The following is a 27,810-nucleotide window of genomic DNA, read 5'->3' on the forward strand; positions in this document are numbered from 1 at the left end:
CATTAAATCTCACGAGAGCTCTTCCGCAAGATTTACAATGCTCGGAATGCCTGCGAGATCTAACGAGATCTTGCGAGATGCTGCAACCTGTAACCTGTCTTCACTGAGCGGGATCCAGATTTGCATATTTAAGTGAGCCATTAACTTTTTTTTTATAAATTTAGAGTACCCAATTAATTTTTTCCAATTAAGGGGCAATTTAGCATGGCCAATCCACCTACTCTGCACATCTTTTTTGAGTTGTGGGGGCGAGACCCACGCAGACACGGGGAGAATGTGCAAACTCCACACGGACAGTGACCCAGGGCCGGGATCGAACCTGGGACCTCGGCGCCGTGAGGCAGCAGGGATAACCCACTGCGCCACCGTGCTGCCCTAGTGAGCCATTAACTTCATGAATATGTCTGCGCCGGAGTATCCCAAGGCACAGGATTGAACACCTGTGCCTGGGAGACCTTGCCATCGTGTCATTTAGCACTGGTTTCCACAAACGGAACTAGGCATAACAGCACTTAGGGGAGGGTGCCCCCAGGAGGAGGCCTCTGGATGGTTGGTCTCTGGGCAGGTTGGCCAGATAGTGTTCTGCCTGACAACGGTCAGTGATTGGTTCCTGAGTGATGCTTTCCAAGGGAACTTAGAAGTGTTTAGACCATAGAAGTGAAAGGAACTATTTCTCTCTCTCTCTCTCTATCTTCTGATTGCCAAGATGAAGGAACTGCTTTATTGTTCTGAAAGCGGTGAGCGCTTGGCACATCTTTTGCTGTGAGCCTGAAATGATTCTGAGTCTGCAGAGAAGGTAGTCAACTTTGCAGGAGAAAACTGACTCAAGTCTAGAAGGAAAAAATACCAAAATGATAGCCTGAACTTCAGGAAGACATTGACTGGAAGTCATCCCAGTGCATCAAAGATCTTATATCCTTTGATTTTTATTTATATATTTTTTCCCTTTCAACTACCCTTTCCCCTCTGTGTTGTGTGTGCGTATATATGGGGGAGTACAAGAGACAGATGAGTGAGTGTGTGGGGCTGAGTGCAAATCTGCCTTACACCCAGTTTCAGGTTACACTTATACATGCTTATATATACACACAGACACACCAAATTTGTTCCTCGGCCCATTGAAGGAGAAGAATATCCAAAAAGGATTGGACAAGCGAAAAGGGTTGGACAAGGCTATCCTAGGAGAATTAATTTTGCAAGGATCAGTGATGTGTCAAGAAATCCTCTACAGAGATCACGTAACCACAAAAATAAAAATATGCATTGCACAAGGAGATGAAAGGACTGTACTGGTGCAGCTGGAGGTCACAGTCACAATATACAATAAAGGAAAAACTGGCATAAGGAAAGCAAGAGCATTTAAAAAAAAAACATTTTATTGAGGCATTTAGAACAAATGTACACATAGTTCAGTGTGTAACACATCCCTCCATCTTTGTTCCCGCCTACAAAATAGCCTAACTCCCCCCCTACCCCTTAACCACCTCCCTATTGAATCTGCAGACAGTTTAGTTTTCTCCAAAGAAGTCGATAAACGGCTGCCACCTCCTGACGAACCCCAACGTTGATCCTCTCAGGGCGAACTGAGAAACCCAGCCATGTCACTAACCCAAACCCTGGATTTCAGGGGCTTCGAGTCCCTCTATGCTAATAAGATCCGTCTCCGGGCTGCGAAGGAGGCAAAGGCAGTCTCTCTCGCCCCCCTGGCCTCCTGGATCTTCCGACACACCGAAAATCGCCCCCTCTGTACTCAGCACCACCCTTGCTTTTAGTATCATGGACATGACATCTGCAAATCCCTGCCAGTACCCCTAAGCTTCGGGCATGCCCAAAACATCTGGACATGGTTTGCTGGCCCTCCCGTGCACCTCACACACTTGTCCTCTATCCCAAACAACTTGCCCACCGTCATGTGTGCGCAGTGAACCACCTTGAATTGTATCAGGCTGAGCCTGGCACATGATGAGGACGTGTTGACTCTGCTCAGAGCATCATCCCACAGACCCGCCTCTAGCTCACCTCCCAGCTCATCTTCCCATTTACGCTTTAGCTCACCTATCTGAGTTTCCTCCCACTCCATGAGTTTTTACATAGAATTTACAGTGCAGAAGGAGGCCATTCGGCCCATCGAGTCTGCACCGGCTCTTGGAAAGAGCATCCTACCCAAGGTCAACACCTCCACCCTATCCCCATAACCCAGTAACCCCACCCAACACTAAGGGCAATTTTGGACTCTAAGGGCAATTTAGCATGGCCAATCCACCTAACCTGCACATCTTTGGACTGTGGGAGGAAACCGGAGTACCCGGAGGAAACCCACGCACACACGGGGAGGATGTGCAGACTCCACACAGACAGTGACCCAAGCCGGAATCGAACCTGGGACTCTGGAGCTGTGAAGCCCCCCCCCCCCCCCCCCCCCGCTCCAGCAGCACTTCCTTTACTCGCGGGGTTTTACCCGCCCACACAAAACCAGAGCAGTGGCGTGCAGAGGGGGGGGGGCCGACGGTGCATTGGCCCCGGGCATCCATTGGATGGGGGCATCCAATCAGAGAAGGGAAAAAAAAAAAAAAAAAAAAATTCTTTTTTAAAAATTTTTTTTTTTTTTTAATTTAGATTACCCAATTATTTTTTTCAATTAAGGGGCAATTTAGCATGGCCAATTCACCTACTCTGCACATTTTTTGGGTTGTGGGGGCGAAACCAACGCAGACACGGGGAGAATGTGCAAACTCCACACGGACATTGACCCAGAGCCGGGATCGAACCTGGGACCTCAGTTCCGTGAGGCGGTTGTGCTAACCACTAGGCCACCGTGCTGCCCCAGAGAAGAAAATAAGATAGTAATTTTAAAATTTCAGCGGTGATAAATCAATTTTTGGAGGCTCACCACACTGCAGAGGCAGTTGTTAGCCCTTTATTCCTTTAACATGGTGTACCCTTTCTGTCTAGAGAAAATGGTCCTTCTCCCCATCCCCCCCACACGCATGCGCATGATGTACGTGGTGCAACCATCAAAAGCAACAAGCAGACGTGGCTGTTCGTTCCTGCGTTTCCTCGAGTCATAACTCGTCTTTTCTTCAGCTTTTTGTGCATCTAGATTAGTTCTTTTACCTAGAACAGGTGCAACTACGTTTTTTATAGGTTTTTTTGGTGATATTTAATGAAATATTTACGTGGGATGTAGTAAGAGTGAAGCCTGGATGATCAGAGGACTGCTATGGCATTTAATCTCGGAATAGGAGACATTTATTCCTTAACATGCTAATATTTGAATACAGATACCACTAATTTGCAAGTCTATGATATAAATTGCACAAAATTATCAGTGGAGAATCAGTGTGAAATAATTTGATACGAAGGAACAAAGAAATGAAATATGGTTTATCCGTCTGCAACTGACCGATTGTTTACCATTTTCTTCCCATTTTCTCATGCGTCTTACGGTTTTTGAGATAGAAAATGAAATGTTACGAGTATTTTGTGTACAACCGAGTGGAGCACAGAACAGGAAAAAAAAGAGGGCCAGAGTCGAAGAAGAGTCCCATCAAAGAGGGGCATTAGATGCATGGATAAAAAGAAGTAAAGAAGTAGGAGAACCTGGAGAAATAAAAGATGATGTGGGTGCAGAGAAGGATTTTTCTGATACGGATTCAGCTCGGTCAGAACATAATACTCTCTCTCCTCAGTCTCGTTGTCAGGATGAAATGAAAATGAAATGAAATGAAATTAAATGAAATGAAATGAAATGAAATGAAAATCGCTTATTGTCACGAGTAGGCTTCAATGAAGTTACTGTGAAAAGCCCCTAGTCGCCACATTCCGGCGCCTGTCCGGGGAGGCTGGTCCATGTGAAGAAAATAAAGAAGATATTTGCATATTTTTGCAAAGAAGCGATTTTGGCTGTTTGAAGAAACCGATTCCAGATCATTTGAAGATGACAATATTACAACATGGCCCTGAAATATATCAGAATAAAAGTGGTCCATTTGCTGAGAAGGATGGGAGATCATTTTCCAAACAGTGGTTTGATAAAGTTTCCACAAACGGAGAAATTGTGGAGAGAAAATGGTTGTTATACTCTCCATATCGGAAAGCATGCTAGTTTTGTTTGCTTTTTGTTTTCAAAGGAGCATTTGTTGTCTGTGTCAAACTTTGGAAAGGAAGACGGTTTCTCCACTTGGAGAAAATTAAATCCAACAATACCTGACCATGAGAAAAGCCCTTCTCATAGAGCTCACATAAGGGAATACCTGAACCTTGTAGTTCGACTCCATCATTCAACTACGATAGATGCTGAACTTCAACAGCAAATGTCTGCTGAAAAGAAAAGATGGAAAGCTATAACTGAACGGATTGTCGAGGTTATATCCTGTCTGGCAAAACAGAATCTGGCCTATCGTGGACATGGAGGAGAAGGAATATCTGGGTTATCAGAGCCAGGGGAGACAGTCAGTGAAAATACAGGAAACGTTCTAGCAACAATCAGACTTTTGGCCAAATATGATGACATCTTAGCAAAACACTTGCAGAGAGGGAAAGAGAAACCAAAAAGTGTCACCTACTTGTCCAACAGAATTCAAAACGAAATAATCAATCTTCTTGGTGAAACTGTCAAGAAAAATATAATTTCCGAAATTAAGGACGCAAAATATTTTAGCATAATGCTGGATTCAACTCCAGATATTGCCCATGAAGATCAGGTTTCTGAAATTCTGCGTTAAGTTCATATTGATGAAAACAGAAAAGCAGAAATAAAGGAGACATTTCTGGGATTTTTTCAAGTCAACAAGAAAGATGCAGTCAGCCTGGTAAATAAAATTCAGGAAAAATTGGAAGAAGACAAAATTTCCATGAATGACTGTCGTGGTCAAGCATATGATAACGCAGCAGTTATGGCTGGAGTGAGAGGAGGTGTTCAACAAAAAATTCTTGAAGTTAACCCAAAAGCTGTGTTTGTGAGCTGCGAGAACCACAGCCTCAATTTGTCCTGTGTCCATGCAAGTGAGGTGCAACCTGTTGTTGTTACATTTTTTGGCATTCTAGAAAAACTCCACTTTTTTTTCTTCATCTACTTCTCGTTGGGAAGTGTTAAAATCATTTGTCACTCGGGCTGTGAAAAGACAGTGTGACACAAGATGGAGTTCCAGCCATGATGCTGTGCAAGTAATCCACGAAGAGTGTGACAACGTTATTGCAAGCTTTCAACACCAGCTGGAAGGAGAATTTTCAAGGGAAACTAAATCTGATGCAGGATCGCTACTGAACTCTATTCAACAGTTCCCGTTTATAGCTTTATTACATTTTTGGTACTCAGTTTTATCAGTGGATAAAGTCTCAAAACGTTTGCAGGATCCGAAAATGGGGTTCCATGAAGCTTCTTGTGATCTGAGAGGACTTATTCATATCTTGAATTTGAAGAATGACGAAATTATCCACAATGCAATAGATTTAGCCAATGAATATTGTCAAAATTGGGCAATACCAATTGCACGAACAAGGAGAAGAAGAATAATGCCTGGAGAGTCAGCAAGAGATAGTGGACTGACGGCACAAGAAGAAATGAATAGAGTAATGGTAGAGATTGTGAACAGATTAAAAACTGAAATTGAAGACCGCAGTGTCCGTCTTCAAAGACTCAGTGACCGATTTACTTTTCTTCTGAACTTGAATTCAGGAGTGATTGAAGATGAACAAGAAAGAGAGAAATTAAAAAAGGAATGTTCAGACTTTGCAAATTATAATGACAATGATGTGGTTGCAATTCAGTTATATGACAAAATTATTGATTTTGTGATGCTCCTTCGAGCTGGAGGGAATAGAGTTCCCCCTGACCCTAAAGATGCTCTGGAGTCTTTACTGCAGTATGGGAGGGATGTCTTTCTGACGCTGTGTGTTTCATACAGATTACTGCTTACAATCGCATTTTCAGTCGCAAGCTGTGAAAGGTCATTTTCAAAACTGAAATTAATAAAAACATATCTGAGGTCTTCTATGTCACAGGAGCGACTGACCAACCTGGCTTTAATAAGCATTGAAAAAGAATTTCTCACAGCTGATGTAAAAAGTGAAGTAGTTCAGGTGTTTTGTGACAGGAGGTATCATTTGGGGAAAAGAACTTAATAAATTTGATTGATTTATATTAAAATCGAATAAAGCGTTTATTTCATGTTTCATCTGTGTTTATATATTCAAAATGTTTTCCTTTCTCATAATATTTCTCAGTATATTAGGCCTTATACTTGAGTCTTTGGGGCATACAATCAAAATTTGCCCCGGGCATCACCAGACCTCTGCACGCCACTGAACCAGAGATCAACCTACTCACCCTCTTAAAATAGGCCTTTGGTATGAAAATAGGGAGGCATTGGAAAACAAACAGAAACCTCGGGAGGACCATCATTTTTACGGTTTGTACCCTCCCTGCCAGTGACAGCGGGAGCATGTCCCACATCCGACAGTCCTCCTTCGTTTGCTCAACCAGCCAGGTCAAATTTAATTGATGTAACTGCTCCCATTCCCGTGCCACCTGAATTCCCAAATTATAGAAACTCCCTCCCACTACTTTAAACGGCAGCTCCCCCACTCTCCTCTCCTGCCCCCTCGCCTGGATCACAAACACCTCACTTTTACCCATATTCAATTTGTACCCCGACAACCGGCCAAATTCCCCCAAGTCCGCATCGCCCCCATCCCCCCTAATGGGTCATGAAACGTATAGGAGTAGGTCGTCTGCATATAATGAGACCCTGTGTTCCATCCCCCCCGGACTAGCCCCTACCAGTCCTTTGATGTTCTCAGCACCATCGCCAATGGATCTATGGCCAAGGCAAACAACAGTGGGGAGAAAGGACATCCTTGCCTTGTCCCTCGGTGCAATTTAAAGTAGTCCGAACTCAGCCGATTCGACCGCATACTCGTCATTGGTGCCTGGTATAGCAACCGAAGCTAGTCAATAAAGCCCTGCCCAAACCCAAATCATCCCAGGACCTCCCACAGATAATTTCATTCCACCCAGTCGAAGGCCTTTTCCGCATCCATAGCGACCACTACCTCCGCCTCCCTCCCTCGAAGGGCATCATGATCAGATTTAGGAACCTTCTAATGTTCGCCATTAGCTGCCTGCCTTTAAAAAACCCCACCTGGTCTTACCCATCACCTCCAGAACACAGTCCTCTATCCTTGAGGCCAGAATTTTGGCCAGCAATTTGGCATCGACAATCAGTAGGGAGATTGATCTGTATTAATCTGGTCCTTCTCCCGCTTCAGGATCAATGATATTGAAGCCTGCGACATTGTTGAGGGAAGGACACCCCGCTCCCTAGCCTTGTTAAATGCCTTCACCAGCAGCGGGCCCAGTATCCCAGAGAACTTCTTGTAGAATTCCACAGGGTAGCCACCCCGGTCCCGGGGCCTTGCCTGACTGCATGGTCTCTACTACTTCCACAATCCTGATTGGGGCTCCCAGCCCCTCCACTAACTCTTCCTCCACCTTCGGAAACTCCAACCCTTCCAAAAACTGCCTCGTCCCCTACATCCCAGCTGGGGGCTCCGACTCATACAGCCGACTGTAAAACTCCTTAAACACCCCATTCACCCCTGCTGGGTCCAAGACAGTGTTCCCCCCTCTGTCCTTCACTCTTCCTATCTCCCTGGCCACCTCCCTCTTTCTTAGCTGGTGTCCCAGTATCCTACTGGCCTTCTCACCATACTCACATACCACCCCCCCTCGCCTTCCTCAACTGCCACTGCCTTCTCCCACCGCCTTTCCTGTGGATAGCAGACCAAACTCCATCTGCAGCTTCTGCTGCTCCTTCAACAGCCTCCGGGGCATCAGAATACCTTCTGTCCACCTGGAGTATCTCCCCAACCAGTTTATCCATCTCTACCCGCTCCACCTTCTCCCTATGAGCCCGTATCAAAATTAGCTTCCCCCGATCACTGCCTTCAGCGCTTCCCACATTGTTGCTGCCAAACCTTCCCCTGTATCATTTATCTCCAAATAATTCTGGATGGCCTCCCTCACCCGCCCGCACACCCCCTCATCTGCTAACAGTCCTACACCCAATCTCCATTGCGGGTACTGACCCCCCTCCTCCTTGCTCACCCATAGATCCACCCAGTGTGGGGCATGGTCCGACACAACAATCGCCGAATAATCGGTATCCACCACCCCTGCCAGTATAGCCCTGCTTAAAATTAAAAATTCAATCCGGGAGTACACTTTGTGAACGTGGGGAAAAATAGCAAACTCCTTCGCTCTTGGCCGTCTGAACCTCCATGGGTCTATTCCCCCCCCCCCCCCCCCCCCCCCCCCCCCCATTAGTTCTTTTGCCACGGCTGGCACCCTCCTTGTCCTTGAAATCGATCTATTCAACCTTGTATCAATGATTGTATTGAAGTCCCCCCCCCCATGATCAGCTTCTGCAATTCAGGTCCAGGATCTTCCCTAACACCTGCCTCATAAACTCCGCATCGTCCCAATTTGGTGTGCAGATATTCACTAATACCACCGGCATCCCCTCCAGCTTCCCGCTCACCATGATATACCGAGCCCCTGAGTCCGCCACTATATTCCCTACCTCAAATGACATCCGCTTATTGATCAGGATTGCAACCTTGCTCGTCTTTTGGCCAGTTCCACACCCAAGTCCTAATAAATGCGCAACTCGGTGTCTTCCCATTTGCAGATCCTCGTCTGCCTGGCCCACCTCAAGATCTGTTCCTTATCCAGGAACCGGTGCATTCGCACCACCATCGCCCTCGGCAGCTCATTCACCTGCAGCTTCTTCGCAGGTTCTCTATGCGCCCTGTCCACTTCCAGGGGTCGAGCAAACGCACCTTTGCCAAGCAGCTTCTCAAACATACGTGCCACGAATGCCCCTGCGTCCGTTCCCTCGATGCCCTCCGAGAGGCCAACGATCCTCAAATTCTGCCTGTGCGACCTGTTCTCCAAATCCTCCACCTTCTCCTAGTCTTTTCTGATGGTTCCTCATCAGATCCATCTCCATTGCCATCGCGATTAGCTGGTCCTCGTGCTCAGCCACCTTCTGAATCACCAGTCCCTAGGCTTCCAACCTTTGCTCCACCCGATCAATCCCCGTCTTAATCAGGCCCAGGTACTCCTGTCTTTGCTTGGCGAAACTCTCCTGGAGGAATTCCACCAGCTGCTCCATTGACACTGGGCCGGCAATCCCAGCTCCTCAACCTCCGCCATGTTTTCCTGTGCTGCACGATCCACTCTCCTCTTCGACCAACAATCTCTTCTTTGCAGACCACCTCTGGTCCACGACTCCGTAAACTGGTGGGATTCCCTCTTCTCTGCCTCACCAGTCTCCAATTTTACCAATCAAATCCCCCATAAATCGGGGGAAAAGGTCCCAAAAGTCCACCACGAGCAGGAGTTACCAAATAAGCGACCTCTCACTCCATGGCCGCCACCAGAAGTTTGGAAAGCAAGAGTTAAAAACAGTAAAATACCACTGAAAAATCAATTGTGCCAAAGTTTTAAACGTGTCTGAAATATTGTCTAAATAACGATTCCCAAAGCTGTTATTATGTCAGAAAGTGAGTAAACAATATTCTAACCTTACCTTTTACAGTTCTCTTCGCTGAATTAGTATTAGCTCTAGAACTGCCACATCCCATGATCTTGTCGTCTTCCAAAATCTCTTTCTTTTGCACCACCCTATCCTCCAAAAGCTGCAAGAAGAAAGGTGCTTATTTATTGAAGGTTAAAACAAGTATGTAGACTACTGGGCATGGAAGTAGGTTAATTGATACAGTACAACCTTGGCACAAATTTGCTCAAAAAGGGTTTACACAATGACTTACGGATAGAACCGGAGATTCTCAACACTCAAGAAATGGGAAGAAGTTCTTACATTTTGCATAGGAAGTTTGCAAGTGAAATATTAAGTATGAAACTCAAATGATACTTTGAAATGACAGTATTCTTGCCACAGCATCATCAGCCTTAATATTAACATATAAAACATAACGTAGAAAATACAGTGCAGAAGGAGGCCACTCGGCCCATCAAGTCTGCACCGACCCACTTAAGCCCTCACTTTCACCCTATCCCCATAATCCAATAACCCCTCCTAACCTTTGTTGGACACTAAGGGCAATTTATCATGTCCAAACCACCTAACCTGCACGTCTTTGGACTGTGGGAGGAAACTGGAGCACCCGGAGCAAACCCACGCAGACACGGGAAGAATATGCAGACAGTGACCCAGCGGAGAATTGAACCTGGGACCCTGGTGCTGTGAAGCCACAATGCTATCCACTGTGCTACCGTGCTGCCCGTGTGGAGTTTGCACATTCTCCCTGTGTTTGCGTGTGTTTCGCCCCAGGGCCATGAGACAGGAAAGGAATTCTGCTGGTTGATTGATGTCAGAAATGCCACCTCAATGAGACAGCAGCAACATTCAAATTCTTGTAACAATGCAATTCTTTCCCCCATTTGAGGGGACACTTCATCAGTAACATAAATGAACACACCCAAAATTGATAAACCCTCCTGAACACAAGGTCTAGGAAGAGGTATATCCATTGGTCAGGTGGAAGCTTCGTCTGACCCCAGGTCTGCTTCATAAATATTTTTATTTATTTTTTTAAATTTAGAGTACCCAATTCATTTTTTCCAATTAAGGGGCAATTTAAAATGGCCAATCCACCTACCCTGCACATCGTTTTGGGTTGTGGGGGCAAAGCCCACGCAAACAGGGGGGGGGGGATGTGCAAACTCCACACGGACAGTGACCCAGAGCCGGGATCGAACCTAGGAACTCGGCGCCGTGAGGCTGCAGTGCTAATCACTGCACCACCACGCTGTCCACCTGCTTCATAAATATCTTGTGGAATTTCAAGACTTACACGGCGAGACTATTAGTTTCTTAAATATATTTTCCACCTACAAACATTCATTTTTTTGGTACAGACAGCAACAGTCGATTCGGTCAATACCTACATTTGAACCGCAGGTCAAGGAACAACCATGCAAGTGGTTATAAGATTATGGAATGCTAAACAAATGACTAGAATTATAACTTTCGGACAACAACAAAAAAGATTACATTTTCTCATCCCTTTTCCTGAAAGCAATGAGTCACATATTCTACTGGACCAAGACAGTGAGTGTTGTCAAACTATTAAAACATAGGAGACAATGGCACCGATGTCCCATGTTCTATCCCAGCTCTGGGTCACAGTCGTGTGGAGTTTGCACATTCTCCCCGTGTTTGCGTGGGTTTCGCCTCCACAGCCCAAAGATGTGCAGGGTAGGTGGATTGGCCATTCTAAATTGCCCCTTAATTGGAAAAAATGAATTGGGTATTCTAAATTTTTAATAAAAAAACATAGGAGACGTCAACTCGAGCCTGTCCTCGCTCAGTGTGTAATTTCCAGCAGGGTTTGTTGGCTTGTGATCAGGAATCGAGACCATGGCTGAAATATGGGGTTTCAGCTGATTAACTAAGACCAGTACCACTTGAAGACGCTGACTGTAGAATTCAGCTTGTTTCTTCTATCTATTACAAACTGGAGTACCCGGAGGAAACACACGCAGACACGGGGAGAACGTGCAGACTCCACATAGGCAGTGACCCAAGCCAGGAATCGAATTCGGGTCCCTGGCGCTGTGAATCAACAGTGCTAACCAGTGTGCTACCGTGCCGTTTTGAGCTTTTCCCAGCTATTTCCTTTCCTATTTTACCTTTATAATTAGTTACATGCTGAAAATTGGAAATACTCAATTTCCAATTAAGTATGTTGCTAATGAGGCAGCACGGTGGCGCAGTGGTGGCATTGCAGTCTCACGGCGCTGAGGTCCCAGGTTCGGTCATGGCCCTGGGTCACTGTCTGTGTGGAGTTTGCACATTCTCCCCGTGTTTGCGTGGGTTTCACCCCCACAACCCAAAGATGTGCAAGATAGGTAGATTGAACATGCTAAATTGCCCCTTAATTAGAAAAATGAATTGGGTACTCTAAATTTTTTTTAAAGTATGTTGTTGATGCTTTGGAAGTGTTTACAAATTATTTTTCATTCAATGGCAGAAAGTCAGTTTGTCCCTCACTCACACTGGCCAACTTTCCAACTGTATCTTAGCAACATTAATTAAACTGTTAACTTAATCACCTCTGCTCGAAATGGATTGCAGATCAGTGAGACACTTAGACTTCATGGACAGTTAATTGTTCGATGGACCAAAATTACAGTTAGAAGTGCTAAAGATTCTGTATTAAGCGAACCAAACACAGCGCAAGTGACAGAAACCCAAAAATCTGATATAGCTGCCCAGGCCAATGATTGGCGGTAAGTGGATGTGGAATGTGAGGGCACTGCTGATGTTCTTTAATGCCAGGAGAGCCGCCAAGGGTGATGGTGGTGTGATTGCACCGGTTCCTTGATAGGAGCTGGTTTAGTTCACCAGGCTAAATCGCTGGCTTTTAAAGCAGACCAAGCAGGCCAGCAGCACGGTTCGATTCCTGTACCAGCCTCCCCAGACAGGCGCCGGAATGTGTCGACTAGGGGCTTTTCACAGTAACTTCATTGAAGCCTACTCGTGACAATAAGCGATTTTCATTTTTCATCTTGAGGTAGGCCAGGCAGACGAGGTGATGTACCTGGGAGTGCAATGAGCTTTGGATATACCAGGACCTGGATGCGGAACTGGCCAAGAGGAGAGTTTAATCAAGTGAAGGCTGCCATCTTTAAGAAGGAGGTGAAGTTTGGGTTGCTGTACCCGGCCCGCCTCTGGGTGACCTCCAATGGTCTTGAATATTATTTTAGGACACTAGAGGAAGCGATGGAGTTTGCGAGAGACAATGGACTGGCAGGAGAAGAAGGGCATTGAACTTTGGAGGAGGTGTTTGGGGAGGTTGGTTCTCCCTGTCACCTTTGCCGGGGAGTTTGGTGTCTTTCTTTTTCCCTTGGGGGGCTGTTTGTTCTTATTGGGATGTTATGGCTGTAACTTGCTTGTCTCCCTGGGGGCTCCTATCAGCTTCAATCAAGTCACCCCTCTTTAGTAACTTGAAGAAGCCAGCGGTAAGAGAACAGAGGTTTATTTAACTACTACAATATTCTGCTCAAGGCAGAAACTCACTCCCAAAACTAGCTCGTACTTCACGAGTCCTACAGGGTGAACAATGGCTTCCCACTGGTCCTGTTGCGGGTTATAACAACATTGTAGATTACAGAGTAGATGTAAATACTGCTGGTTGGGCGTATTGATACGTGGGCTCTCATTTTTTCAGTAAGAAGTCTTACAACACCAGGTTAAAGTCCAACAGGCTTGTTTCAAACACTAGCTTTCGGAGCACTGCTCCTTCCTCAGGTGAATTTTTTTCAGGTCGTCCAATTACTTCGCTAAACTTTCCTCTGAACCTGGACATTGTATGAGACAGGACCTGATTTCTCTAGCAAAATGCCCATCACCAAAATTGAGGGCATAGACTGCATCCCTTGAGTAATAAGGCTCAGATATATGAGACTTAACCAGTTCTTTGGCACATCATCAGTTCCGCAGGGGCAATTCCTGTCATCACTTGTGGCGTTGTGCGGTAGTTAAAAGAAACTCTGCCTGCTGTCTCATGACGCCGAAGTCCCAGGTTCAATCCTGGCTCTGGGTCACTCTCCGTGTGGAGTTTGCACATTCTCCCTGTGTTTGTGTGGGTTTTGCCCCCACAATCTAAAAGATGTGCAGGGTAGGTGGATTGGTCACGCTAAATTGCCCCTTAATTGGAAAAAAATTAATTGGGTACTCTAAATTTAGTTATTTAAAAAAAAGGAACTATGCCAGCTGTGTCCATGGAACACGTAGACCCTTTTGAAGTCTGTGCAGCACAGTAGCACAAGTGGATAGCACTGGGGCTTCACAGTGCCAGGGTCCCAGGTTCGATTCCCCACTGGGTCACTGTCTGTGTGGAGTCTGCACATCCTCCCAGTGTCTGCGTGGGTTCTCTCCGGGTGCTCCGGTTTCCTCCCACAGTCCAAAGACGTGCAGGTTAGGTGGATTGGCCACCCTAAATTGCCCTTCATGTCCAAAAAGGTTAGGGGGTGTTATAGGGTGAAAGTGAGAATTTAAGTGGGTTGGTGCAGACTCAATGGGCTGAATGGCCTCTTTCTGCACTGTATGTTCTATGTTCTTTCCACCAGACCTTTAGAGGAGGTGTAATACTGAGCAGTTCTAATATGCCAAATGCTGTTTTGATTCGTAAATGCGACAAATTCTTCACTCGTGAACGGCGTTCCATTATCTGTTAACAGGACCTCTGGGATCCCATGAATCCTGAACGAGCCCTGAAGCTTTTCTATCGTGTCTCTGGACGTTATTGAGGCCATCCTGTACACCTCTATCCACTTTCGAGTGGGCATCCACGATGTTGAGGAACATGGACACCGTGAACGGTCCTACAAAGTCCGCATGTAGATGCACCCACAGGCGTCCTGACCATTCCCATGGATGAAGGGAGGCTGGCAGTGGGAATTTCTGATGCTCCTGGCACACTGGGAAGCTGCGCACGTCCCTCTCGATGCTGGGCCACCAGGCATAACTACAAGGCCAACATTGTCACAGAGGTGAAGATCCTGCAGCAAGGCCTCCTGACCTTTCACTGGGATGACCATGCGAGCTCCCCGCATATGACACCATCTTCAACGTTGAGCTCCAAGAACGTCTGAGCATAAGGACAGAATGCTTTGCGCGCACCTGAGTAGTCGTCACTGGCAAGGCCTCCATAAACTTGAGAGTTGCAACCACTTCTTCCACCATTGGTAGTGAGGGGGCACTCAAGGTCAATGGCAGATGGCCAAGGGTATCAGAGTGGGCAATCTGCGTACCCGGACGGTGTCTAAACGAATATTCGTATGTAGCGAGTAGAAGCACCCAACGCTGAATCCTCCCTTAAAAGACCGAGCAGTGGCTTGTGGTCTGTCACAATGAAGAAACGCAGCCCATAAACACTGGTGGAATTTCTTGACACCAAATATTACCTCCAGGTTCCACTTGGCAATTTGAACGTACCTTCACTCTGCATCCGCCAGGGTCCTTGATGCAAAAGCAATGGGTCATTCCATACTGTTGTCCGATCCGTGGACCAGCACAGCCCCAATGCCATAGGGGGAAGCATCGCATGTGATCCTCACCTTCCACCGGGTGTAGACCATACTTGTCCACCTGTAACCTAAAATAGGTCACCGTTCTAGTGCCAAACACACACATGCTCCTCTTTAGCCGGGCGCCTACTTTGGACAACCTCCTGAAGATTGTCCATGTGCTCCTTCTCTGTAGTTCCAATGATGAGCACCCCGTCCTTCTCCATTACCCGCTGGAAAATTGCCGGGGCCGATGAAACCCCCAATGGGAGGCGGGTGTACTCAAATAACCCCCGATGGGTATTTATGGTCACAAATTTTCTGGATTCCTGACCTAGCTTCACTTTTAATGAGCACGGCTCATGTCAAGCTTCGTGAAGGAACATCCTCCAGCCAGTTTTGCGTACAAATCCTCTACTGTCGGCATTTGGTATCGGTCCAGGCGTGAATCTCTGTTCACTGTGAGCTTAAAATCTCCGTAGCGTTGGACAGACATTACCAGCACCACAGGTGTGGCCCATTCCACAAACTGCACCAGGTGTATGATCACCACCCGGCCCGCCCCCCACCCCCAGATCATTCAGGCACCGGAGCTCCACAACAACTTTGCCAAGCAAGGATCAAGCCTCACCCTAAAATGCCGGGGCTGCGCAACAGGATCGATCCACGTAGATTAAGGCCATGGCCCCCTTTATCCTGCCCTGACCCTCCTGGAATATTTTGGTGTATTTGCCCAGTACGTCGTACAGATTCCCCATGTGCATCCGGAAAACCTGTTGCCAGTTGAAATGGAGGACACACAACCAGTTTTGAAGATGGACCGACTGCTGCCCATGTGTTACCGGAGTCACGGTGGTCCCCTCGATATGCAGTGGATCACCGATATAGGCCGCCAACCTCGCTTTGGTGTCGCACAATGTTGGCGGCATGTTCCCTGCGCAGAGTCACCCAAATGTTCGATGGTCCAAAATGGAGACGACAGTTCCAGTGCCCATTTCCATTATCATGGGGTGACCATTGACCTATAACATTGACCTGGATTGTTGCCGCCTTCGGGACCGTGATGTAGTTCAGCTTCATTATACAGTCCTCCTCACCTGGGGGGCCCCCATGTGCAAGGCCCTGGTTCACGGTGATCTTGGCAGATGCGGTGGACAGCGTTCGCTGTGCCACAATTGTCAGCTCTTGACTCTCACGAGTCCTTTGACCACACACTTGGCAACATGGTCAGTTCTCCCCTTCTTCCTGAGGGGAGGTATCACACCAGTCAGCGGTAGCTCCCGAGATATCCTGTGGAATTGCCACTGGGACTGCCCTTTTGGAGGTCTGGTCAGACAGGCAGTATCCCGTGATGCAGTCGGAGTTTGAAACAAAGGGTGGGCCAAACTGTGACGCCATAGTCCGTGGATCTTTGCAACTCCTTTCACCACGTGCTCTTGGGGCAGTGAAAGCTCGATGGCCCATTTCAAATACAAGGTGGGCTCTGCCAACAGCTTCCAGTGGCCGTGTTGTTTATGCCGCACACTAACCTATCTCTCAACATTTCGGAGAGGGATGACCCAAACTCACAATACTCAGCTAGACGTTTTAGCAGGTCAAGAAATCAGTGATCGATTCACCTAGGGACTGCGCCGCTATATAAAAATGATACCGCTGCATAATTATGGAAGGCTTGGGGTCATTCAGAAACCAGTTCATCAAATAATTTAAAGTCTGCTGCAGCCAGGTAATATCTTACCACTTACACCATGAGCTTTTATTTTTTGCAATAAGCACCCTGCTGCCTCTGATGTGGGGGGGAGCGGGGGGGGGGGAGGGAAGGGGAGGGGGAAGGGGGGGGGGGAGAGGGGGGAGGAGGGAGAAGGGGGAAGGGAGGGAGGGGGGGGAGGGGGAGGAGGGAGAAGGGGGAGGGGGAGGGGGAGGAGGGGGGGAGAGGGAGGAGGGGGGAGGAGGGGGAAGGGAAGAGGGGGGAGGAGAAGGGAGGAGGGGGGAGGGGAAGGGAGGAGGGGGGAGGGGAAGGGAGGAGGGGGGAGGGGAAGGGAGGAGGGGGAGGGGAAGGGAGGAGAGGGGAGGAAGGGAGGAGGAGGGGGAGGAGGAGGGGAGAGGAGGGGGAGGAGGAGGAGGGAGGTGGAGGGGAGGAGGGAGGGGGAGGAGGGAGGTGGAGGGGGAGGGGAGGAGGGGAGGTGGAGGGGAGGGGAGGAGGGAGATGGAGGGGAGGGGAGGAGGGAGGTGGAGGAGGGAGGTGGAGGGGGAGGGGAGGAGGGAGGGAGGGGAGGAGGGAGGGGGAGGGGGAGGAGGGAGGAGGAGGGGGAGGAGGGAGGGGGAGGGGAGGAGGGGAGGGGGAGGGGAGGAGGGAGGGGGAGGGGGGAGGGGAGGAGGGAGGGGGAGGGGGGAGGGGGAGGAGGGAGGGGGAGGGGAGGGGAGGAGTGAGGCGGAGGGGAGGGGAGGAGGGAGGGGGAGGGGAGGAGGGGGGAGGGGAAGGGAGGAGGGGGGAGGGGAAGGGAGGAGGGGGAGGGGAAGGGAGGAGGGGGAGGAAGGGAGAAGGAGGGGGAGGAGGAGGGGGAGGGGGAGGAGGGAGGTGGAGGGGAGGAGGGAGGTGGAGGGGAGGGGAGGAGGGAGATGGAGGGGAGGGGAGGAGGGAGATGGAGGGGAGGGGAGGAGGGAGATGGAGGGGAGGGGAGGAGGGGGGTGGAGGGGAGGGGAGGAGGGAGGGGGAGGGGAGGAGGGAGGTGGAGGGGAGGGGAGGAGGGGGGAGGAGGGAGGGGGAGGGGAGGAGGGAGGAGGGAGGGGGAGGGGAGGGGGAGGAGGGAGGGGGAGGGGAGGAGGGAGGGGGAGGGGAGGAGGTAGGGGGAGGGGGAGGGGAGGGGGAGGAGGGGAGGGGGAGGGGAGGGGAGGGAGGGGAGGAGGGAGGCGGAGGGGAGGAGGGAGGGGGAGGGGAGGAGGGAGGGGGAGGGGAGGAGGGAGGGGGAGGGGAGGGGGGAGGGGAGGAGGGGGAGGGGAGGGGGGGGGGAGGAGGGAGGAGGAGGGGGGAGGGGGGAGGAGGGAGGGAGGAGGAGGGAGGGGAGGGGAGGGGAGGAGGGAGGGGAGGGGGAGGGGAGGGGAGGGGGGAGGGGAGGGGAGGGGGAGGGGAGGAGGGAGGGGTGGAGGGGAGGAGGGAGGGGGAGGGGGGAGGGTTAGGGGGAGGGGAAGGGTTAGGGGAGGAGGGAGGGGGGGGGGAGGAGGGAGGGGGGAGGGGGAGGAGGGAGGGGGAGGAGGAGGAGGGAGGAGGTAGGGGAGGAGGGAGGGGGAGGGGAGGAGGGAGGGGGAGGGGAGGAGGGAGGGGGAGGGGAGGAGGGAGTGGGAGGGAAGGAGGGAGGAGAGGGGAGGAGGGAGGGGGAGGGGAGGAGGGGGGAGGGGAGGAGGGAGTGGGAGGGAAGGAGGGAGGGAGAGGGGAGGAGGGAGGGAGAGGGGAGGAGGGAGGGGGAGGGGGGAGGGGGAGGAGGGAGGGGGAGGGGGAGGAGGGAGGGGGAGGGGGAGGGGAGGGGGAGGGGAGGAGGAGGGAGGGGGAGGGGAGGAGGAGGGAGGGGAGGGGAGGAGGAGGGGAGGGGGGAGGGGAAGGGAGGAGGGGGAGGGAAGGGAGGAGGGGGGAGGGAAGGAGGAGGGTGAGGGAAGGTGAGGACGGAGGGGAGGAATGGAGGAGGAGGGGAAGGAGGAGGGAGAGGAGGGGGAGGAGGAGGAGGAGGTGGAGGGGAGGAGGGAGGGCGAGGCGTGAGGTGGAGGGGTGAGGGGAGAGGGAGGTGCGAGGGGAGGGGAGGAGGGAGGTGTGAGGGGAGAGTGGAGGAGGGAGGTGGAGGAGGGAGGTGGAGGGGAGGGAGGAGGGAGGGGAGGGGGGAGGGAGGGGAGGGGGGAGGATGGGAGGAGGAGGGGGCGGAGGGAGGGGGAGGGGAGGAGGGAGGGGAGGGGAGGAGGGAGGGGAGGGGGAGGGAGGAGGGAGGGGAGGGGAGGGGGGAGGGGAGGGGAGGGGAGGAGGAGGGGGAGGGGCGGAGGGAGGGGGGAGGGGGGAGGGGAGGAGGAGGCGGAGGGGGGAGGGGAGGAGGGAGGGGAGGGGAGGGGAGGAGGTGAGGCGGAGGGAGGGAGGAGGGAGGGGGAGGGGAGGAGGGGGAGGGGAGGGAGGAGGGGGGAGGGGAAGGGAGGAGGGGAGGGGAAGGGAGGAGGGGGAGGAAGGGAGAAGGAGGAGGAGGAGGAGGGGGAGGAGGAGGAGGGAGGTGGAGGGGAGGAGGAGGTGGAGGGGAGGGGAGGAGGGAGATGGAGGGGAGGGGAGGAGGGAGGGGAGGGGAGGGGAGGAGGGAGGGGAGGGGAGGGGGAGGGAGATGGAGGGGAGGGGAGGAGGGAGGGTAGGGGAGGAGGGAGGTGGAGGGGAGGGGAGGAGGGGGGAGGAGGGAGGGGGAGGGGAGGAGGGAGGAGGGAGGGGGAGGGGAGGGGGAGGAGGGAGGGGGAGGGGAGGAGGGAGGGGGAGGGGAGGAGGGAGGGGGAGGGGAGGAGGTAGGGGGAGGGGGAGGGGAGGGGGAGGAGGGAGGGGAGGGGAGGGGAGGGGAGGGGAGGAGGGAGGCGGAGGGGAGGAGGGAGGGGGAGGGGAGGAGGGAGGGGGAGGGGAGGAGGGAGGGGGAGGGGAGGGTGGAGGGGAGGAGGGGGAGGGGAGGGGGAGGGGAGGAGGGAGGAGGAGGGGGGAGGGGGGAGGAGGGAGGGAGGAGGAGGGGGGGGGGGGGAGGGGGGGAGGGAGGGGAGGGGGGGGGGAGGGGGGGGGGGAGGGGAGGGGAGGGGGAGGGGAGGAGGGAGGGGTGGAGGGGAGGAGGGAGGGGGAGGGGGGGGGGTTAGGGGAGGGGGAAGGGTTAGGGGAGGAGGGAGGGGGAGGGGAGGAGGGAGGGGGGAGGGGGAGGAGGGAGGGGGAGGAGAGAGGAGGGAGGAGGTAGGGGAGGAGGGAGGAGGAGGGGAGGAGGGAGGGGGAGGGGAGGAGGGAGGGGGAGGGGAGGAGGGAGTGGGAGGGAAGGAGGGAGGAGAGGCGAGGAGGGAGGGGGAGGGGAGGAGGGGGGAGGGGAGGAGGGCAGTGGGAGGGGAAGGAGGGGAGGGAGAGGGGAGGAGGGAGGGGAGAGGGGAGGAGGGAGGGGGAGGGGGGAGGGGGAAGGAGGGAGGGGGAGGGGGGGAGGAGGGAGGGGGAGGGGGAGGGGAGGGGTAGGGGAGGAGGAGGGAGGGGGAGGGGAGGAGGAGGGAGGGGGAGGGGAGGAGGAGGGAGGGGGGAGGGGAGGGGGAGGGGAGGGAGGGGGAGGGGAGGGGGAGGGGGAGGGGGGGAGGGGCGGGGATGGGGGAGGGGGAGGGGGAGGGAGGGGGGAGGGGGGAGGGGAGGAAGGAAGGGGAGGGGCGGAGGGAGGGGGAGGGGAGGAAGGAGTGGGAGGGGGAGGTGGGAGGGGAGGGGGAGGGGAGGGGAGGGAGGGAGGGGAGGGGGAGGGGAGGAGGGAGGGGGAGGGGGAGGGAGAGGAGGGGCGGGGGAGAGGGGGAGGAGGGAGGGGAGGAGGGAGGAGGGAGGGGGAGGAGGAGGGAGGGGAGGAGGGAGGAGGGAGGGGAGGAGGGAGGGGGAGGGGGAGGGGAGGGAGGGGGAGGGGAGGAGGGAGGGGGAGGGGAGGAGGGAGGGGGAGGGGAGGAGGGAGGGGGAGGGGAGGAGGGCGGGGGCGGGGAGGAGAGAGGGGGAGGGGAGGGGAGGGGAGGAGGGAGGAGGAGGGGAGGAGGGAGGGGGAGGGGAGGAGGGAGGGGGAGGGGAGGAGGGAGGGGGAGGGGAGGAGGGAGTGGGAGGGGAGGAGGGAGGTGAGGGGAGGGGAGGGGAGGAGGGAGGAGGAGGGGAGGAGGGAGGAGGGAGGAGGAGGGGAGGAGGGAGGGGGAGGGGAGGAGGGAGGGGGAGGGGAGGGGAGGAGGGAGGGGGAGGGGAGGGGAGGAGGGAGGTGGAGAGAGGGGAGGGGAGGAGGGAGGAGGAGGGAGGAGGAGGGAGGGGAGGGGAGGAGGGAGGAGGGAGGGGAGGGGAGGAGGGAGGGGAGGGGAGGATGGAGGAGGGAGGGGAGGAGGGAGGAGGGAGGAGGGAGAGGGAGGAGGGAGGAGGGAGGATGGAGGAGGGAGGAGGGAGGGGAGGGGGAGGGAGGGGGAGGGGAGGGGGAGGGGGAGGGGAGGGGGAGGGGAGGGGAGGGGAGGGGGAGGAGGAGGGGGAGGGGAGGGGAGGGGGAGGGGGAGGGGAGGGGGAGGGGGAGGGGAGGGGGAGTGGGAGGGGAGGGGGAGGGGAGGGGGAGGGGGAGGAGAGAGGGGAGGAGGGAGGAGGGAGGGGAGGAGGGAGGAGGGAGGGGAGGAGGGAGGGGAGGGGAGGAGGGAGGGGGAGGGGAGGAGGAGGGGAGGGGAGGAGGAGTGGAGGAGGGAGGGGGAGGGGAGGAGGGAGGGGGAGGGGGGAGGGGAGGAGGGAGGGGGAGGGGGAGGGGAGGGGGGAGGGGAGGGGGAGGGGAGGAGGGAGGAGGGAGGGGGAGGGGAGGTGGAGGGGACGGGGGAGGGGGAGGGGAGGAGGGAGGTGGAGGGGGAGGGGATGGGGAGGGGGAGGGGGAGGGGATGGGGAGGGGGAGGGGGAGGGGAGGAGGGAGGAGGGAGGTGGAGGGGGAGGGACCTTGGTAAAAGGTAATTTGTGGCCCAGATTAGGAAATTGTGAAAAATAATAATACTAAACAAACAAACAACCCCAATAACATTGTATTAAAAACCTAAAATTCACGAGTTCCAGACTGACACAAAGTGTAGACTGTGGAATCAATGGGCAAAGCATTGAGCAGTTAGCTGCCCTGTGCTTGTGGAGGTGTTTTATTACATAATGGTAAAGAACAATCAACATTTTAAAATTGACTTACATCTTCCATTATACCAAAGCTGGAATAATAAATGCAGCACAAATTCTGCATTTTATACATAACACCCACATGTATTCTTTGAAGTGAGAGAAGTGAAGGAGAAAATAAACACATTACTGGACGTGAGTCATTGGAACTGGTGTCGGAACACTTTCTTTGTGATATCAAAGAGCTAACTTCAGTGGCCTATCAATCTGCCACAGAAATAAATTCAACTGCGTTAAGCCTTATTAACCTTGAATGACTGTTTCTCTAGTTACTGCTACAGATAGGAAATAGCACTGATAGTATGAATAAACATAACTTCTTTACCTGCTAACTGTTTGCTGTGTATATCCCAGTTGCGACGCTTGTGTGATGCTCCACAAATCCTCTACAAGCCGGCTTATTCACAGTGCCATGTCTTAATTAACACTGATCAGCATTCAAAACAGTTTTGTGGTGGCTCTCTCCATTGTGAAATAAATCTCTTCAACCTATGAAGCAACTCCTCATACTGGATGCCAGATCAAGAAAATTCTGTTTCATATTATTTTAATGTCAGAGCGAAGATGTGTTCAGACTCCAAACCCAGTTTTTCCCTCATGGTTATGCAAGTGTTCTCATTCCAAAATCATTATATTCTTCTTTGCCCCTGATGACAGGCTGAAAAACACACAGCACTATGGTGCTTACTTCAAGCAGTTTTAAGTGGCTTCAAGTCCCCATGTGACTAGTTTAATTGTGCTAACATGCTCAAATGGATTGGGATTATAGAAAGATTTCTTTTTAATTTAAACCTCCTGCCGATGACAATAGCTTAGATACAGGTCTGAGCTTGTAAAACTTTGATGCGCCAATACTCAGTGAGTAGATGGATTCCAAATCTCTCCCAAGCTGTCTACACCTTGTGATTTTAGTTTATTTCTCGTACCTTTGACTGGTGAAAGCTATGATGTGGCTACATCATAACCTTGGCTAGGTAGCAACGTAGCACTATTGGTATTGATGTGAAAAGCACACCCAAACACATTATACAAGAGACTAATGTTCAGAGGGAACATTGAAAGGCCGAATGAATCAATCCGAAGGAAGGGAAGTTATGCATAAAGATTTCAACTTTGCTTTACCACAAAAATTTCACATATCAATATTACTTACAAGGGCTGGCATGCGACACAGTGGTTAGCACTGCAGCCTACGGTGCTGAGGGTCCGGGTTTGAATCACGGCCCTGAGTCATTGTCAGTGTGGAGTTTGCAAAGAGCTGGTCATCGACTTCAGGAAGCAAAGTACTGTACACACCCCTGTCAGCATCAACGGGGCCGAGGTGGAGATGGTTAGCAGTTTCAAATTCCTAGGGGTGCACATCACCAAAAATCTGTCCTGGTCCACTCATGTCGACGCTATCACCAAGAAAGCGCCTATACTCGCTCAGGAAACTAAGGAAATTCGGCATGTCCGCATTAACCCTTACCAACTTTTACAGATGCTCTATAGAAAGCATCCTATCGGGCTGCATCACAGCCTGGTATGGCAACTGCTCAGCCCAGGACCGCAAGGAAATTCAGAGAGTCGTGAATACCGCCCAGTCCATCACACAAACCTGCCTCCCATCCATTGATTCCATCTACAACTCCCACTGCCGGGGAAAGCGGGCAGCATAATCAAGGATCCCTCCCACCCGGCTTACTCACTTTTCCAACTTCTTCCATCGGGCAGGAGATTCAGAAGTCTGAGAACACGGACGAACAGACTCAAAAACAGCTTCTTCCCCACTGTCACCAGACTCCTAAATGACCCTCTTATTGACTGACCTCATTAACACTCCACCCTGTATGCTTCAACCGATGCCAATGCTTATGTAGTTACATTGTATATCTTGTGTTGCCCTATTATGTATTCTCAAGTATTTTCTTGAATTTTGTTTAATTCCCTTTTCTTCCATGTACTGAATGATCTGTTGAGCTGCTTGCAGAAAAATACTTTTCACTGTACCTCGGTACACGTGACAATAAACAAATCCAATCCAATCCAATTCTCCCCGTGTTTGCGTGGGTTTCACCCCCACAATCCAAAGATGTGCAGGTTAGGTGGATTGGCCTCACTAAATTACCCCTTAATTCGAGAAAAAAATAATTGGGTACGCTAACTTAAAAAAAAAATATTGCTTCCAAAATGTTTTTCCTCCTCTAATCATCATGTAATTGGATAGTCTCTATTAATATATATTATTTAAATTTATCCAAGAATAGCAGCCTTCTCATGAAGAGATGACCTTGTTGAGACATAGAGGTGCTCAGATAACATTAAAAAGGAAAGCCTCAGGTGGCCGAAGGAACAGCAACACTGGTTTATTTGTTGCTATTTAGGGAAAGAAAGGACACAGTGAGGAAATGGTAATGCTGCTGGGTGAAAGTATTGGGCAAAAACAGAAGGGCATGAGGGAACTGAAAGAAGAGCTGCATTGGTGGTTCAGAGGCAGAACTCCCGCCTGCCACGCGGGAGGCTCCGGTTCACTTCACGCACTTTATCATTCCTCTCTACATTCTCCCCACCAGCTTTCTTCCATCACTATTAGATTTTCTTTTTTTTTAATGTATTTTATTACAAACATGTATCAAAACAGGTTACAGCGAAAAAACACCCCGGCAAACATGCTTCCCTACAATCAACTATCCAGTCTGTATAGATTTGTCCTCTTTATCAGCCCCCCTCCCCTGCGGCGGACAGCCCCTCAACCACGGTCACAAACATCCCCACATTTTCTCAACCCCCTTGAAGAGCCCCTTAACTCATACTTTACCTTCTCTAATCGCAGGAAGTCGTACAGGTCACCCAACCAAGCCGCTACCCCTGGTGGCGTGCCGACCGCCACTCCAGCAAAATTCACCGCCGTGCAATCAGAGAGGCGAAGGCCTTCCTCCTCTCCATGAGCTCCGGCTTCTCTGTGACCCCAAATATCGCCATTAGAGGGTCGGATCCACCTTCTCCTCCACTAGCCTGGCTAAGGCCATGAGCACTCCCGCCCAGAATCTTCACATTTTTTATTACTACTAGATTTTCACCATACACTCCCTCCGCATCAATCTCTTTACCACTTTCCTCATGCTCACTGATGTGTTATCTGTGTTGGTCTAATATCGACTGCAACTGGATGCAGTAAAACGAGAAACAGGCTTCTGACACAGAGATGGTCCAACACTGTTTTATTGAACCTGTTGATTGCTGTACATAATCTGCTGTGGGAAGACACTCTATTAACCTAACTGATAACCTCCTACTGGCTTGACCAGACTAGCTCTCTATCACATGGTGATGATGTTCATTGGCCTGTGCACTGTGACTATATCCCTAGCCGTGTCCTGTGAGAGAGGGAGAGCCTTAATGCTCTGTGGGCTTTATAGTGGTGGTGTCCTGTCTGGTTGTTCTGTGTCGTGTGTGTTCATGGTTATCCTGTGTGTCAATCACTGCCTGTCTGCATCTCATGATATACATGAGTGGATATTATGACATCTCCCCCTTTTAAAATAAATTTTGGAACGTGGCTGTATATGAATCCATAACTATGTACAAGTGGGAAATGAATGAACATATGTACATGGGAAGGTGTCTATCGTGCAGGTACAGAGCAAACTGAACAAAATTTACAAGATTTAAGTCTATAGATTCAGTCTTTGTGGTGGGCGACGAATTCTCATCGATCGCCGCAGAGGTGGAGGGGGGGACGCCGGCACCTGGACAGGCGGGATGGCTGCCAGATCGGTGGCCTTGTGGACAGGTGGGATCGCTGCCAGATCGGTGGCCTCATGGTGCAAGACGTCCGGAGTAGGCATGATGACATGCGGAGAAGTGTGGTCGGGTGGTGGGCAGGGAACTTCACGCAGCGCCCTCCTGTTGCGCCGTAAAATGGAGCCATCAGCCATTTTGACAACAAAAGACCTGGGAGCAGCCTGTCTGACGACAACACCTGAGACTGATCAACCTCCCTCAGGCAGCTGAACGCGAACAACATCGTCCGGAGCCAGCGCAGGCAGATCCGTGGCATGAGCATCATACGTGATCTTTTGCTGGTCCCTGGATTGCTGCACCTTCTGCAGACTGTTTTGGCAATGTCCTGGCTGATGCCAGGCCAGTAAATTGCCTGCCGAGCTCTGCGTCGACATTTCTCGAGGTGGTCAAGGTCTGGAACATGGATGGCTGGAACAGTCATCCTCAGGTTGCGGTTCATGAGCAACTGTGCCGGAGACAAACCAGTCGACAGAGGGGTTGCCCTGTATGCCAATAGCGCCAGGTTGAAATCCGAGGCTGAGTCTGCAGCCTTGCACAGCAACCGCTTGACAATATGAGTGCAGCTAATGGGGACTGGATGTGATGTGACTAAATGATGGGGCAGCATGGTAGCATTGTGGATAGCAGAGTCGCTTCACAGCTCCAGGGTCCCAGGTTCGATTCCGGCTTGGGTCACTGTCTGTGCAGAGTCTGCACTTCCTCCCCGTGTCTGTGTGGGTTTGCTCCGGTTTCCTCCCATAGTCCAAAGATGTGCAAGTTAGGTGGATTGGCCATGATAAATTGCCCTTAGTGTCCAAAATTGCCCTTAGTGTTGGGTGGGGTTACTGGATTATGGGGATAGGGTGGAGGTGTTAACCTTGGATAGAGTGCTCTTTCCAGGAGCTGGTGCAGACTCGATGGGCCGAATGGCCTCCTTCTCATTATCTCGTGCTGTTGCAGCGTTTTCTTAGGCTGAGCTGGTTGAAACTTCTGGCATGTTGTGCAGTTGAGGACTGTGTTGGCAATGTCCTGGCTGATGCCAGGCCAGTAAACTGCACTGTAAATTCTATGTAAAATGGTAGGATCGTGCAAAGTCGGACCACTCTAGGCTGTAGAAACATGGACCGTTGTCACTCATTACCATGAGTGATATCCCATGCCTGGCAAACATCTCTTTGCAGGCTTTGATGACGGATTTGGATGTGAGGTCCGACAGTTTCACCACTTCCGGAGAAGTAGCTGGAGAAGTAGTCGACCAGGAGCACGTAATCATGCCCATTGGCACGAAAGAGGTCTATCCCCACCTTGGACCACGGAGACGTCACGATCTCGTGCTGTTGCAGCGTTTCCTTGGGCTGAGCTGGTTGAAATTTCTGGCATTATGTGCAGTTGAGGACCGTGTTGACAATGTCCTAGCTGATGCCAGGCCAGTAAACTGCCTGTCGAACTCTGTGTCGCCATTTCTCGACCCCCAGGTGACCCTCATGGATCTGTCTGAGCACCATGCTTTACATGCTTTGGGGAATGACGATTCTATCTAGTTTAAGAAGGATCCCCATAACAACCGTCAGTTGGTCCTTAACGTTGAAGAACTGGGAGCACTGCCCCTTTTGCCAGCCATGGGCGAGGTGCTTCATCACACGTGGCAGTAAGGGATCTTTGGCAGTTTCTTCACGAATTTGTATAACCCGTTCATCAGTGGCTGGGAGGTTGCTGGCACACCGCTGCACCTGAGCTTCAATGGGGCGAATGAAGTCGCCCTGTTAACACGGCGTGGTGACGGATCGGGATAGGGCATCCGCGACGATCAGCTCCTTACCCGGTGTGTAGACGCGTTCGAAGTCATATCGGCGGAGACGAAGAAGAATTCGCTGCAGCCGAGGTGTCATGTAATTTAAATCCTTCTGGATTATGTGGACTAAAGGCCTGTGGTCTGTGTCCACCGTGAACTTTGGCAGGCCGTATACATAGTGATGAAACTTGACTATTCCTGTCAGGAGACCCAAGCACTCCCTTTCGATCTGGGCATACCGTTGTTTGGTCGGAGTCATGG

At 51.8% G+C, this 27,810-nt stretch overlaps 1 protein-coding gene across 1 annotated transcript in view; it reads right to left on the bottom strand.

Annotated features, from left to right (window-relative positions):
* The window catches only part of LOC119963110 (serine/threonine-protein phosphatase with EF-hands 2-like), a 94,855-nt gene extending 72,178 nt beyond the window's left edge, over window positions 1-22,677 (bottom strand). The window contains exons 1-2 of the mRNA XM_038791711.1: window positions 22,321-22,677; window positions 9,594-9,702 (exon numbers count right to left, since the gene is read on the bottom strand). Coding sequence (XP_038647639.1) covers window positions 9,594-9,648 — 55 coding nt within the window. The 5' untranslated portion in view covers window positions 9,649-9,702; window positions 22,321-22,677. The remainder of the gene's footprint in view (window positions 1-9,593; window positions 9,703-22,320) is intronic.
* Between the last annotated feature and the right edge of the window lie 5,133 nt (window positions 22,678-27,810).

This window comes from Scyliorhinus canicula, chromosome 3 (assembly GCF_902713615.1).
Source record: "Scyliorhinus canicula chromosome 3, sScyCan1.1, whole genome shotgun sequence".
NCBI lineage: Eukaryota > Metazoa > Chordata > Chondrichthyes > Carcharhiniformes > Scyliorhinidae > Scyliorhinus > Scyliorhinus canicula.